Raw genomic sequence first — 13,785 nt, forward strand, 5'->3', positions numbered from 1 at the left:
TAAAGGTTATGTAACAGTATTGCTGTCTAATTATATATTCAGTAAGATATAAATCATTATAATAACATGGTATTTCCAGAAAATGGTTGGCTATTTAAACATTTGGTATGATTTTTTTTAAATACATAAATGATCCGAAATTAATTTTACTTTTGTTAACATCTTTAAGATCCACCTGGCCCACCCAAAAACCTCCACCATACTGATGCAGACAAGACAGAGGTGTGGTTGGCCTGGGAGTGGCCCGATCGCACTGGTGGAAGTGAAATTACTGGGTTCATTGTAGAACACCAAGAAGAGGGCCAAACTGACTGGGTTACCTTCAAAACTGTGAGCAACAACCACAGTCATGTAACAGGTCTGGTTGAAGGCAAAACTTACCGCTTCAGGGTCAAAGCTCAGAATGCTATAGGTGTTGGCAGCCCTGACACCAGTGTCCCTGTTACTTGTCAGGAGAAGACATGTAAGACACATTGAGTATTTCTCACAACAAACTCTTTCATGTGCTTAGGTAGATCTTAAAAACCTAATACATTGTTGCTGTTTTCTTCTCTTTTAGTACCACCTACTATTGAAGTTGATGTGAAGCTTATTGAGGGTCTTGTAGTCAAAGCTGGCAGTACTATTACTCTACCAGCTAAGATGACAGGAATCCCTCTTCCCACTGCCAAATGGATCAGTGATGGAAAGGAGATCACTCCCGAGGGCCGACTTAAAATTGAGTCTGCTGGACCTTCAACCACCTTAAGTATCACAGAATGCCAGAGAGGAGATACTGGAGAGTACATAGTCACTGTGTCAAATCCTGCAGGTAGTAAGACTGCTGCCCTACATGTCACTGTATTGGATCTACCAGGACCACCAATCGGACCCATCAATATCTTGGAGGTCACCCCAGATCACATGATGATACAGTGGAGGGCACCTAAAGATGATGGTGGCACACCTATCACTAACTATGTGGTAGAAAAGAAGGATGTCAAGAAGCCATGGGAGCCCTGGTCAGTGGTTAGCTCTAGTGGCACCAGTACAAAGGCCAAGGTGACAAGGTTGGAGAAAGGCCGTGAGTACATTGTCAGGGTTCGAGCAGAGAACAAGATTGGGATTGGTGCTAGCCTTGAAAGTCCTCCTACTATTGCCAAGCATATGTTCAACCCTCCAGGACCTCCAGGCTTTCCTGAGTGTTCTGATGTCACAGAAAATGCTGTAACAGTAGAATGGGCCCTACCGGACCATGATGGAGGTAGCCCCATTAGTGGCTATGTTATTGAACGCAGAGAGATGACAGGAAAGTGGATTCGTGTCAATAAAACTCCTGTGCTAGACCTAAGATACAGAGTTTCTGGTCTGTTTGAAGGCAATAGCTATGAATTCCGAGTGTTTGCTGAGAATATTGCTGGTATCAGTGAGCCTTCACTCACATCTGACCCAATCAAAGCCACCCGTGCCATCACAAAACCTGGACCTCCTGGTAACCCCAAGCTTAAGGATTGGAGTAAATCTTATGCAGACATCTGCTGGACCAAACCCACAAGAGATGGAGGGAGTCCAATTCTGGGCTATTTCATTGAGGTTCAGAAGTCAGGATCTGCCCAGTGGGACAGAATCAACAAGGATCTAATCAAGATCTGTGCTTACAGAGTGCCTGGGCTGATTGAAGGAATGGAGTACAGAATACGTATCAGAGCTACAAACAAGGTTGGAGACAGTGAGCCCAGGGAGGTACCTGAGACTGTTTTGGCAAAAGACATCCTGGTGCCTCCTGAAGTTGTGGTTGATGTCTCCTGTCGTGACTCTGTGACAGTCAGAGCAGGTCAGATAATCAGTTTGATTACTAGAGTAAAAGGCAGACCAGATCCAGAGATCACATGGACCAAGGATGCCAGAGCCTTGTCTCGAGAAAAGCGCCTTGAAATGAATAACAACTACCCTGTTTGTGAACTAATTATCAGTGATGCTATCAGGTCAGATTATGGAAAGTATGGTATTGTTGCAAAGAACAGCAGTGGACAGGCTCAGGCCACCATTTTGGTCAATGTCTTGGACATACCAGGAGCTTGCCAAAATTTGAAAGTGGCTTATGTGACAAAGAAATCTTGCATGGTCTCCTGGGAAAACCCTGAGGACAATGGAGGAACTGAGATTACTCAGTATATAATTGAATGCCGTCAGCCAAGTCAAAGAGGGTGGACAGTGGTTTCCAATGACTGGACCAAGCGCTTGATAAAGGCTCCTCTTACTGAGGGCTGTGAATATTTCTTCCGTGTGAGTGCTGAAAATAAGATAGGAGTTGGTCCATCCACAGAGACAAAGTCACCTGTCTTGGCAGTTGATCCTATTGAGAAACCTGGGGAACCCATAGATTTCCATATATCTGAAGTCGGGAAGACCTTCTGCTTCTTGAAGTGGAAGAAACCTGATAATGATGGTGGTAGTAGAAACATAGCTTATCATATTGAAAAGAAACCAAAAGAAGCTGAAGAGTGGGAGAGACTTCACAAGGGGGCTATCAAGGAGACCTACTTCATGGCAGACAGGTGTATTGAAAATCAAATCTATCAGTTTAGAGTTCAGACTAAAAATGAGGGAGGCGAAAGTAATTGGGTGACAACAGGAGAAGTACTAGTTAAGGAACAACTGGTATTGCCTGAGGTTAAGATTAAACTGGATGGAACCCTTGTTGTTAGAGCAGGAGATTCTATTGCAGTAGAAGCAATAGTCAAGGGCAAACCTCAGCCTGATGTCAAATGGACAAAGGATGAGACCACAGAGGAGATTAAGAAAGGCCCCAGACTGCAACTTGAAACTGGTGCAGACTTTTCCAAACTGTTGATTAATGGTGCAAGACGCACAGACAGTGGCAAATATGTTGTTACAGCCTCCAACAGTTCAGGAACCAGCTCTGCTAAATGTACAATTAATGTATTAGACAGACCTGGTCCCATCAGGGACCTCAAGGTGTCTGGTATCACCACTGACAGGTGCAACCTGGCCTGGGAAGTTCCTGAAGATGATGGTGGCTGTGATATTTACAATTACATTATCGAGAAATGTGAGACAAAGAGAGGGGTTTGGTCTGTACATTCTAATGCTGTCATCACCAATAAAGCTAAAGTAACACGACTTATTGAGGGTAATGAGTACATCTTCAGAGTTCGAGCTGAGAATAAAATGGGCCCTGGACCTGCAGTTCAGAGTGAGACTATTGTTGCTGGCACGCAGTTCAGTGTACCTGATGCCCCTGAAGCACCAGAGGTCACCAAGATCGGAAAAGAGGAGATGACTGTACAATGGTCAGAGCCTGACAGAGATGGAGGAAAACCAATCATAGGCTATCTTTTGGAGAAGAGAGAGGAGCATGCAGTCAGGTGGTCCCCTGTCAACAAGGATCCAGTCCCTGGAACTCGTTTCACAGTCACTGGACTATTACCTCTCCATGATTACCAGTATAGAGTCAAAGCTGTGAATGAAATTGGTGTTGGTACTCCAAGTAAGGCTTCTCGTGCAATCACTGCAAAGGATGCAGTTGGTAAGTGCCTCAAAATAATGTCTTATATATGTAATGTTTTTTTCCATAACCAAACCCACTGCCTCATGTTTCATTATATGCCCTTACAGAGCCTCCTGCACCACCTACCAACTTAAAGGTTGTGGACAGCACAAAATCCACAGTGACCCTGAGCTGGACAAAGTCTGTGTCTGATGGGGGAGCCCCTCTCATTGGCTATGTTGTGGAAATGAGGGCACAGGGGAGTACAAAGAAAGGAGATGATGGCTGGAAGAGATGCAATGTGGCAGCACAACTTATTGTGTGCGAGTTTACAGTCACAAGTCTAGATGAGAAGCTAGTTTATGAATTCAGGGTGTCTGCTCAAAACCAAGTGGGCATGAGCCTGCCATGTAACCTGGAGGGTGCTGTGATTCCAAGGGAAATTTTAGGTAATGAACACTGTCTAAAATGTGTGACAAGGTTTACACAAAACACCAAAGCTGGATTTCAGGTTCATATTTAACAAAAATAACTGTTTATCCAACAGAGGCACCAGAGATTGACTTGGATGCCAACCTGAAGCAGGGCCTCACAGTTCGTGCTGGTTGTCCCATTAGACTTTGCGCCACCATCAGAGGGCGACCACATCCAACAGTCACTTGGAGAAGAATGGGTATTGACAACGTTGTTAGGAAGGGTAAAGTCGACATCATCGACACAATGACCTTCCTGGTCATTCCTGACAGCACCCGTGATGACTCTGGGAAATATTGCCTGACTTTACAGAGTCCTGCAGGAGAAAAAGCTGTGTTTGTCAATGTTAAAGTTCTTGGTAGGTCAATGATTTTTTTGGTAGTAGTTTTTGCTGCCTGAAAAGTATAAATATGTTTTTCCAAGCATCCAGAAAAGACAAAGATCCAACTGAAGGTTAACAAAAATAATAATAACTGCAATGTCATTTTTCCACATAGATACTCCTGGACCAGTACTAAATCTCGAAGGTACAGACATTAAGCAGACCTCAGTCATGTTGTCTTGGAATCCTCCAGAGATCACTGGTGGCAGTGAGGTGACACACTACATAGTTGAAAAGCGAGCGATTGACCGCAAGACATGGGCAACTGTCAAGACTGAAGTTCAGGCAGATAAGATTCCTCTCAAAATCAGTGGTCTGATACCTGGTACTGAATACTACTTTAGAGTCCTCGCTGTCAATGAGTATGGTTCTGGAGTTCCCAAAGTGACACCTACTTCCTACCTGGCTTCCGATCCTGTCAGTAAGTATCATTCAATAATCAGGACGTCAAGACAAATCACATTTCATTTAGGATCAAAGATTAGCTCTATCTTTAGATATCTTTTTATTAGAAATTAGAACGTATTCACACATTGAACTCCTTTTTTTAGGCAAACCAGACCCTTGCCAGAAGATTGAAATTCTGGAGATAACCAAGAACAGTGCAATGATTGGCTGGGTGAAGCCTGAAAGAGATGGTGGTGCCAAAATTGATGGCTATGTCATTGAATACATTGAAGTCAAACCTCCACCGGAGCCACCAGCCCCTGTTGAGGTTTGTAAGCTAAACTGTTGTTTTGCTGCTTTTATCAGTTAGATAAGTCAGAATGTTGAAATATAAGTTTCAATAATTACACTGGATATAAACAATTAGACTGTTATCTTTAAAGATATATGATTTTTTAATTCAGACTATATGTACATATTAAGAAATTTACAAATTAATATGTGCTTATTTTTCTTTCTGTACTACTCAACTACAGCTGGTTGAAGGAGAAGGAGTTCCTCCACCACCTCCACCTCCACCAATAGTAGAGGAGGAAGAAGAAGCTGAACCAGAAAAAGAAGTGTGGAATGCCTACACAACAGTTAAAGGTTTATCAATCAGTGTCAGTGGCCTCAAGGAGGGGAAAAGGTACAAGTTCAGAGTGGCTGCCAAGAACATCATGGGGATGAGTTCTTTCACTGAGACTAGAGAGCCAACCGAGATCAAGGAACAGATGAGTATGTTTAGATGCATGGCAATTGTATTTAGGATTATCTTTCTGCAGTTTATTCTTTTAATAACACCATGTGTTTCACAGACTTATTATTTTCAAATTGGCTGTCATCAAAACAGCAAAGGAACTCAGTTCAGAGATTCAACATGACCACAGTTTGATATTTAGAAATGTCTGTGTCTAAATTGACTATGTTTTAAAATAATAATCAGGCAGTTTTGTTTTTTGAACCACAGTTGAGCCAAAGATTGTTATGCCAGAGACTGCAAGTGCTAGAGCTGGAGCCAAGCTTAGAGTGGAGGCACTTGTTTCAGGAAGACCTGTTCCAACATGCAAGTGGATACGTGGTGAGAAAGCAGTGGTCCCATCCAGTCGCTTGGCTGTGCATCAGTCGGGCAACTTGTGTGTCCTAATCATCAAAGATGTGACAAGGAGTGACAGTGGAGATTATAGTCTTGTTGCTGAGAACAGCACGGGACAAATTTCCCAGGCAATAAAGATCATCATTAGAGGTGCGTAATACTATGTTTTAATTTCTGAAGAAAAATTGTGTTACACATCTTTCATCTGACCAAAAGCAAATGACTTAGTAAACAACTGTATATTTCAGACATCCCTGGTCCTCCCGAAGGCCCTGTGGAGATCAGTGACATTGATTCTGATGCTTGTTCCCTGTCTTGGAACAAACCTCTGGAGGATGGCGGCAGTAATATCACAAACTATGTTATTGAAAAATGTGATGTGGGCAGAGGCGATTGGGTGACAGCCCTTTCCTCCTGCACAAAAACCAGTTGTAGATTGGGAAAACTTATTCCTGGAAAAGAATATGCATTCCGCATCCGCGCTGAAAACCGTTATGGTGTGTCAGACTCCCTTCAATCAGAAAGAATGGTTGCAAAGTTCCCTTTTGGTAAGTGTGGGTAAAATATGTCCAAGACTGAAGCCTGGTTGGCCTTGGATGCTAATTAATAGAAATTCAATAGCAAACAGAGTGTATTTATTTCAAATTATAAAATTTTCTTTTTCACTAGATGTTCCAAGTGAGCCCCTAAATTGTCATGTCAACAAGACCAACAAGGATTGTATGTTCATTAGCTGGGATAAACCGGAGAGTGATGGGGGCAGTCCCATCACAGGGTATTACATTGAGCGCAAGGAGAGAAACAGTCTTCTGTGGGTGAAAGCCAATGACACTGTGGTCCGCACAACTGAATACCCCTGTGCTGGTCTTATTGAAGGCTTGGAGTATACTTTCAGAGTATCAGCCATTAACCGTGCTGGTCAGGGCAAACCAAGCAAGAAAACCGACTTTGTAACAGCAAGAACACCTGTTGGTAAGTTGAAAGCCAATGCCTATATCCAAAAGGGTTTTTTTTTTCCAGCTAGATTTCTGCTATCACCCATTTCTATGCTTGTCTTATAGACACTCCTGGTAAACCTGAAGTTTTGGATGTAACCAAAAACTCTGTCACTTTGGTTTGGGCCCGTCCTAAAAATGATGGAGGAAGCAAGATCATAGGTTATTATGTTGAGGCTATGCGGGTTCCAGGAGACACTTGGATACGTTGCAACACCAGCAGTCAGAATGTTCCCAGGGAGGAGTATACAGTGACAGGACTTGAAAGAGACCTTCAGTACCAGTTCAGAGTTATTGCTAAAACTGCAGTGAACATGAGCAAGCCTTCAGAACCAACAGATCCAATCCTGGTCTGTGCTGAGAATGGTAAGACATAATTCCTCAACACAGTCACAAAGACGTTAAAAAATAGTGGGGAAAAAACTATTGTATTTGATTTTTACTGAAAGTCTTTGGCCAGTTAAAATGTTTGATTATTGATGTTTTATTCAATACACAGTTCCTCCAAGGATTGAACTTAATGCCAAGATGCAAAAAGTTTTAACAGTTAAGGCTGGAGCCACAATCTTGCTGGAAGCAGATGTGTTTGGTAAGCCTGTGCCCAGAGTCACTTGGAAGAGAGGTGATGATACTCTGAAGTCAGGTGAAGGCCAGGTCATTACACAGCAAAGACAACATTTCCAATTAGAAATACCGGCTGCCACCAAAGAACACACAGGAACCTACACTGTGTTGGCTGAGAATGCAAGTGGCTCAAAGACTGCAGAAATTCAGGTCAATGTACTAGGTAAGGATTTACATTTTTAAATGTAAGAATTGAAACTCATCCAAACCTGAATTCACATTTATTCTACATACTGCTTTTCTGTTTCTTATCAGATGTGCCTGGGCCCCCTGCAAGTGCCACATATACAGAGGTGTTAGCCTCCAGTATCAAGTTGACATGGCAGCCTCCTTTGAAAGATGGTGGTGGCTCTGTCAATAACTACATTTTGGACAAGCGTGAAACCAGCAGAACTAACTGGGCGCAGGTGTCAACAAAAATAAAGGGTGACATATTAGAATTTAATGTGGAAAAACTAATCGAAGGTCATGAATACCAGTTCCGAATTCGTGCTGAAAACGCATGGGGAGTTGGAGACCCATTTATCACAAACCCAATCATCGCTAAAAACCCTTTCAGTAAGTCATCATATGCTTCTGTTCAAATTCATACTTTAAACTTGTCATTAGCGCTGCTGTTTAAATCCAACATGCAACTGTGTGTTATGTGTTACCTCACGAGCTGGGTTCAGATTTAGCAACAATTTAAAAAAATTGACACATGATTGTAGTTTCTAATGAAAGATGTTTACTTGCGCACCACTTTCAGCTGTCCCCGGTCCTTGTGAAGCCCCTGTAATCACCAATGTGACCAAAGACAAAATGACTGTGAGCTGGAAGGAGCCTGTCGATGATGGAAAGTCTACCATTCTGGGCTACATAGTGGAAAAGAAAGAGACCAAGGAGATGAAGTGGACCAAGATTAATAAAAAACCCCTAACAGAAAGGTCTCTTGAAGTAACAGGTTTAACAGAGGGAATTGAGTATGAGTTCCGAGTCATTGCTGTCAACATGGCTGGGCTGGGAAAACCCAGTGAACCCTCTGAAGGCACCACTGCACAGGATCCTATTAGTAAGTTTCAAACACCTATACACATAATAAAACTGACTATTTTTTGTTATCCCAAAAATCAAATTTCTGCATGCTGTCTGAAGTTAATCACTGTGGTTATCTCCAGCTCCTCCTGGACCTGTTATAAACCCAACTGTGACAGATACCACCAACAGCACAATCAGTCTCACTTGGACTGTACCAGCTAACAATGGTGGAAGCCCCATTATTGGTTACTTAGTGGAATGCAAGAGAACCAACACAACAGACTGGATCCGCTGCAATGTCCCCAGGAACCTACAGGACACTAACTATGTCATTCAGAACTTAATTGACAAAGCAGAGTACCAGTGTCGCATCACTGCTGTCAATAAAGTAGGCTTCAGTGAGCCAGCTGAAATCCCAGGCAAACATGTTGCCAAGGATATCATAGGTATGCTTTGCATTATTTTTCTGTACAAAAAATTCACATCCATTCAATAAATTAGGATACTACTGAAAAGCCCAATCATTTCATAAACTTTATCATTAAGTAACACACATTATTAATTAAACACAGATTGATGTTCGAAAGCCTGTATTTCTATTAATTATGATGATTTTCCATGTACAGGAAATGAAAACATGACATTTAGAATTAGAATATTACATGTACGTTAGACCAGATATGAAGTAATTTGTATACCAGTTCACCAAGCTCTTGTAAATATCTACCATTTTAAGCTAATAGAATTTTAATCAAACCAAATAGAAACTAGTAAGCAAATAAACTATTATGTTTTGTCTTGAAAATAAAATAAAATGTTGAAATCTGATTTCCAATACTGTCAATGACAAATACACCTTTTGTATTTTCATTTAGTTGCTCCTGAGGCAGAGCTAAGTGCTGACCTGAAAGAGCTCCTTGAACTTAATGCTGGCAGCAATATGAAGTTGTATGCAACCATCAAGGGTCGTCCCACTCCCAAGGTCACATGGGCAAAGATGAACACCAACATTAAGGGCCGTCAGGGCATTGTCATCAAATCTAGCAACATTGACACCATGGTCATGGTGGAGAAAGTCAACAGATATGATGCTGGCAAATACATTCTGTCTCTGGACAGCTTGGCTGGCATGAAGATGTATACCATTGTTGTCAAAGTTCTTGGTTAGTACTGGAATTACTGTCATACTGAACATCCATCCATTTATTTGTCAATCTGCTTACATCCACACACCAATCAATCCATCCTGGCACCCACCCATCAATCCATACATACAGTACAGACCAAAAGTTTGGACACACCTTCTAATTCAATGGGTTTTCTTTCTTTTCATGACTATTTATAAGGCAAGAAATCCCACTTATTAACCTGACAGGGCACACCTATGAAGTGAAAACCATTTCAGGTGACGACCTCTTGAAGCTCATCAAGAAAATGCAGAGTGTGTGCAAAGCAGTAATCACAGCAAAAGGTTGCTACTTTGAAGAAACTAGAATATAAGGGGTATTTTCAGTTGTTTTACACTTTTTTGTTTAGTGCATATTTCCACATGTGTTATTCATAGTTTTGATGCCTTCAGTGTGAATCTACAATGTCAATAGTGATGAAAATAAAGGAAAGTCATTGAATTAAAAGGTGCGTCCAAACTTTTGGTCTGTACTGTACATATATCCATACATATACTCTATAAACACCATAAATATAATGTGCTTGATCATTTCAAATTTAAGGTCTTATTTTAAAATATTGTTCACCTTCCAGATACACCTGGTCCACCAGTAAACCTGATGGTGAAAGCGACATCCAAAGACAGTGCAGACATCCTCTGGGATGCTCCTCTGATTGATGGGGGTTTTGAAGTCACCCACTACATAGTAGAAAAACGTGACACTGAAAGAAAGGCCTGGTCTGTTGTCTCAAACAACTGCACCAAGACTTCTTTTGAGGTTCCAGACCTAGATGCTGGGCGGTCCTACTTCTTTAGAGTGTCAGCAGTCAACAAGCTTGGTACTGGAGAATCTTGTGAAACAGCCGATTCTGTCAGAGCAACAGGTGGGTTAAACATTAATTGATGTATTTTTTAGTTTTATTAAAAGAAAATGTTCACTGTTTCATTTATTCACTTTCAGAGGAGCCTGGGCCTGTCATGGACTTCAAAACCTTGCTGGTGACCAAAGACTCGTGCACTCTAAGCTGGAAGAAACCCCTCACTGATGGAGGCAGTCGCATTATCTGCTACGTGCTAGAGGTTCTCAATGGTGAAGACAAATACAAGGAACTTATGAGGTCCAAGAACATGCAGTATAGTGCCAAGGACCTTGTGGAGGGTAGAGAGTACAAGTATCAGGTCAAAGCTGTAAATGATTCAGGAGAAAGCTCTGCTAAGGAGCTGACTGTGATTGCTAAGGACCAAATTAGTAAGTGCACACATTTATAAAACTTTCCTGTAAAGGAATTTTGGAACTTGAGTGTTCAAAAAGAGATTTTAAAATTCTTGTTTTTTTTATCTGAAGTTCTTCCAAGCTGTGACTTAAGAGAGTTGCCCAACATGTGCTACATTGCCAAAGAGGGCAGCACCGTTCGTTTAAAGATTCCAATTGTTGGGAAACCTACACCCAAGGTCACCTGGAAAAAGGGAGATGATGAAGATTTGACAGATACTGGCAGGGTTTGTGCTGAGTCATCTGCAGTCAACACCACCCTCCTAATCAGGGACTGTCAGAGAACTGATGCTTCCAAGTACACCATCACCTTAAGAAACAGTGCTGGCACCAAAGAATCCACCATCTTCATCAGGTACGTCACAACACTGTTTAGAGATTTAAGTAATAATAAATCATTGGCAATACATAAATAAAGGTTCAAATGTTTTGTCTTTGCTGTTTTAGGGTGGTAGGCAAACCCAGCATCCCTGGTGGACCAATAAAATTCAAGGATGTTACTGCTGATGGTGCTACACTAAAGTGGGGTGTTCCTAAGGATGATGGTGGCTCTGAAATCACAAACTACATCCTGGAAAAAAGGGACTCCATCACCAACATGTGGGTGAATATTTCATCCTCTGTGGAGACAAATACAATGAGGGTGACAGGTCTCCATGAGGGCACAGAATATATCTTCAGAGTCAGTGCAGAGAACAAATATGGTGTTGGGGAGGGACTGAAGTCTGATCCCGTTGTTGCAAAACATCCATTTAGTAAGTCCTTTTTCTCTATAAAAAATAATTATTGAATCCAATATTTTACTTAAGCTAACTGTATAACACTGTCCTGTACTGTTTTGTTTCACAGATGTACCTGATGCACCACCTCCTCCTCAAATCATGAGTATGCGGCATGATTCTGCATATCTTGCCTGGTCTGACCCCAGAAAGACGGGAGGGTCTCCTATTACAGGTGCAGTCTGCTTAAGATTTAATCAGCGCCATTTTTAACAGTTTGATTATTTTATCAATACGTTATCTGAAAATTAAGTATTTTTATTAATGTAAGGTGATCTTACACTGAATTTTGTTCCCAACCTTTGATGAAATGTTCAGGATACCATGTTGAATTTAAGGAGAGGAACAGTATGTTGTGGAAAAGGGCCAGTCCGTCTGCCTTAAAGATGAAGGAACACAAAGTCACTGGACTAACTGAAGGCTTGGAGTATGAGTTCAGAGTAATGGCCATTAACTTGGCTGGAATTGGCAGACCGAGTGCTCCAACTGATCCACAGGTAGCCCTAGATCCCATCGGTAAGTTTACAAGAGATGAAGTAGCACCAACATTATAAACCCTGAGCATATTTATACCCAATCATGGATTGTTGCTTTACCCCATATCAACAGATGCACCTGGTAAACCGGATGTAATCAGCATTACTAGAACCAGTGTGACCCTCCAGTGGACTGAACCTCAATTTGATGGCGGCCACAGATTGACAGGATACATTGTAGAGAAGCGTGATTTGCCTTCCAAGATCTGGGTGAAAGCCAACAATGTGAATGTTGTGGAACCTGCATTTACTGTTGCTGATCTACAAGAGGGCTGCAAATATGAGTTCAGGATCAGGGCAAAGAATGCTGCAGGTGCCCTCAGCCCACCCTCTGAGCAGACAGATACCATTATGTGTACAGATGAATATGGTGAGACAAAAATTAATAACTACTCTGAACACTTTTGTAAGTCAGTATGACAATAAGATGCAGATTAGGGCATGATAGGTTAAATGTATCTCATTTTTTCCAACAGCTGCACCAACCATTATCATTGATGCTCAGGTAAAGGAAGGTCTGACTGTCAGGGCAGGTGATACGATTGTTGTGACTGCAACAAGCATTTTAGGAAAACCTGCACCAACCTCATTCTGGTCAAAGGGAGGAAAATACTTCAAACCCTCTGACTTGGTTCAAATTGAAACCACTCCAACATCATCCACTTTATCTGTAAAATATGCTAGCAGAAAGGACTCTGGAGAATATATCATCACAGCCACCAATCCCTTTGGTGTAAAGGAGGAAACTGTCAAGGTCAAAGTTCTGGATGTTCCTAGTGCTCCTGGACCCATTGAATGTAGTGGTGTATCCTCTGAAAAGGTGATTCTTACTTGGACAGCCCCTACAGCGGATGGAGGCTCTCCTATCAAATATTACACCCTGGAAAAGAGGGAAACTAGCCGTCTGCTCTGGACAGTCCTGGAAGAGAACGTCATTGACTGTCACTATGTGGCCAACAAACTCATTCAGGGCAATGAATATTTCTTCAGAGTCTCTGCTGTGAACCAGTATGGAGTTAGTGAGCCATCTCATTCTGAAGCTGTCAAGATGGTTGACAGATTTGGTATGTACAATTAGTTTCTTTATTCAGGTTGTAATCTTTTATCTGCTGTTCATCTATTTGTATAACTGTCTATATATATTATTGCATTTCAAATTAAATAACATTGCATTATTGCTTTGTTTTTTATTCTCTTCTTTTTAGGTCCCCCTGGTCCGCCATCTAAACCTGAAGTTGAGAAAGTTGATGGACATTCAGTAACTTTGACTTGGAGAAGACCTGCTGAAGATGGAGGAAGTGACATTATTGGCTATAGTATTGAGAAAAAAGAAAAGAAAGCGATGCGCTGGGTTAGGGCATCCAAGAAAACCATTGCTGAGCTCAGTTTTGAAGTCACTGGACTCACTGAGGATGTTGAATATGAGTTCCGTGTTCTTGCTGAGAACAGAGCTGGTTTTGGAGAGCCAAGTGAGCCATCTATGCCTGTCAAAACAATAGTTGCTGCCTGTAAGTAAAAACAACTT

The 13,785-nt window shown here is 41.7% G+C and overlaps 1 protein-coding gene across 15 annotated transcripts in view; it reads left to right on the forward strand.

Annotated features, from left to right (window-relative positions):
* The window catches only part of ttn.1 (titin, tandem duplicate 1), a 155,829-nt gene that overhangs the window by 97,752 nt on the left and 44,292 nt on the right, over nucleotides 1–13,785 (forward strand). For all 15 annotated transcript variants that reach the window (XM_028024207.1, XM_028024211.1, XM_028024213.1 and 12 more), the window contains 25 exons: nucleotides 170–463; nucleotides 560–3,529; nucleotides 3,619–3,939; nucleotides 4,038–4,322; nucleotides 4,462–4,767; nucleotides 4,898–5,061; nucleotides 5,270–5,510; nucleotides 5,743–6,018; nucleotides 6,117–6,416; nucleotides 6,538–6,840; nucleotides 6,930–7,229; nucleotides 7,363–7,650; nucleotides 7,743–8,045; nucleotides 8,236–8,538; nucleotides 8,645–8,950; nucleotides 9,380–9,667; nucleotides 10,266–10,556; nucleotides 10,634–10,921; nucleotides 11,018–11,300; nucleotides 11,393–11,700; nucleotides 11,795–11,899; nucleotides 12,043–12,240; nucleotides 12,334–12,630; nucleotides 12,737–13,324; nucleotides 13,466–13,768. In XM_028024207.1, coding sequence (XP_027880008.1) covers nucleotides 170–463; nucleotides 560–3,529; nucleotides 3,619–3,939; nucleotides 4,038–4,322; nucleotides 4,462–4,767; nucleotides 4,898–5,061; nucleotides 5,270–5,510; nucleotides 5,743–6,018; nucleotides 6,117–6,416; nucleotides 6,538–6,840; nucleotides 6,930–7,229; nucleotides 7,363–7,650; nucleotides 7,743–8,045; nucleotides 8,236–8,538; nucleotides 8,645–8,950; nucleotides 9,380–9,667; nucleotides 10,266–10,556; nucleotides 10,634–10,921; nucleotides 11,018–11,300; nucleotides 11,393–11,700; nucleotides 11,795–11,899; nucleotides 12,043–12,240; nucleotides 12,334–12,630; nucleotides 12,737–13,324; nucleotides 13,466–13,768 — 9,909 coding nt within the window. The remainder of the gene's footprint in view (nucleotides 1–169; nucleotides 464–559; nucleotides 3,530–3,618; nucleotides 3,940–4,037; nucleotides 4,323–4,461; nucleotides 4,768–4,897; nucleotides 5,062–5,269; nucleotides 5,511–5,742; nucleotides 6,019–6,116; nucleotides 6,417–6,537; nucleotides 6,841–6,929; nucleotides 7,230–7,362; nucleotides 7,651–7,742; nucleotides 8,046–8,235; nucleotides 8,539–8,644; nucleotides 8,951–9,379; nucleotides 9,668–10,265; nucleotides 10,557–10,633; nucleotides 10,922–11,017; nucleotides 11,301–11,392; nucleotides 11,701–11,794; nucleotides 11,900–12,042; nucleotides 12,241–12,333; nucleotides 12,631–12,736; nucleotides 13,325–13,465; nucleotides 13,769–13,785) is intronic.

The sequence above is a fragment of the Xiphophorus couchianus genome, chromosome 7, assembly GCF_001444195.1.
Source record: "Xiphophorus couchianus chromosome 7, X_couchianus-1.0, whole genome shotgun sequence".
NCBI classification, from domain to species: domain Eukaryota; kingdom Metazoa; phylum Chordata; class Actinopteri; order Cyprinodontiformes; family Poeciliidae; genus Xiphophorus; species Xiphophorus couchianus.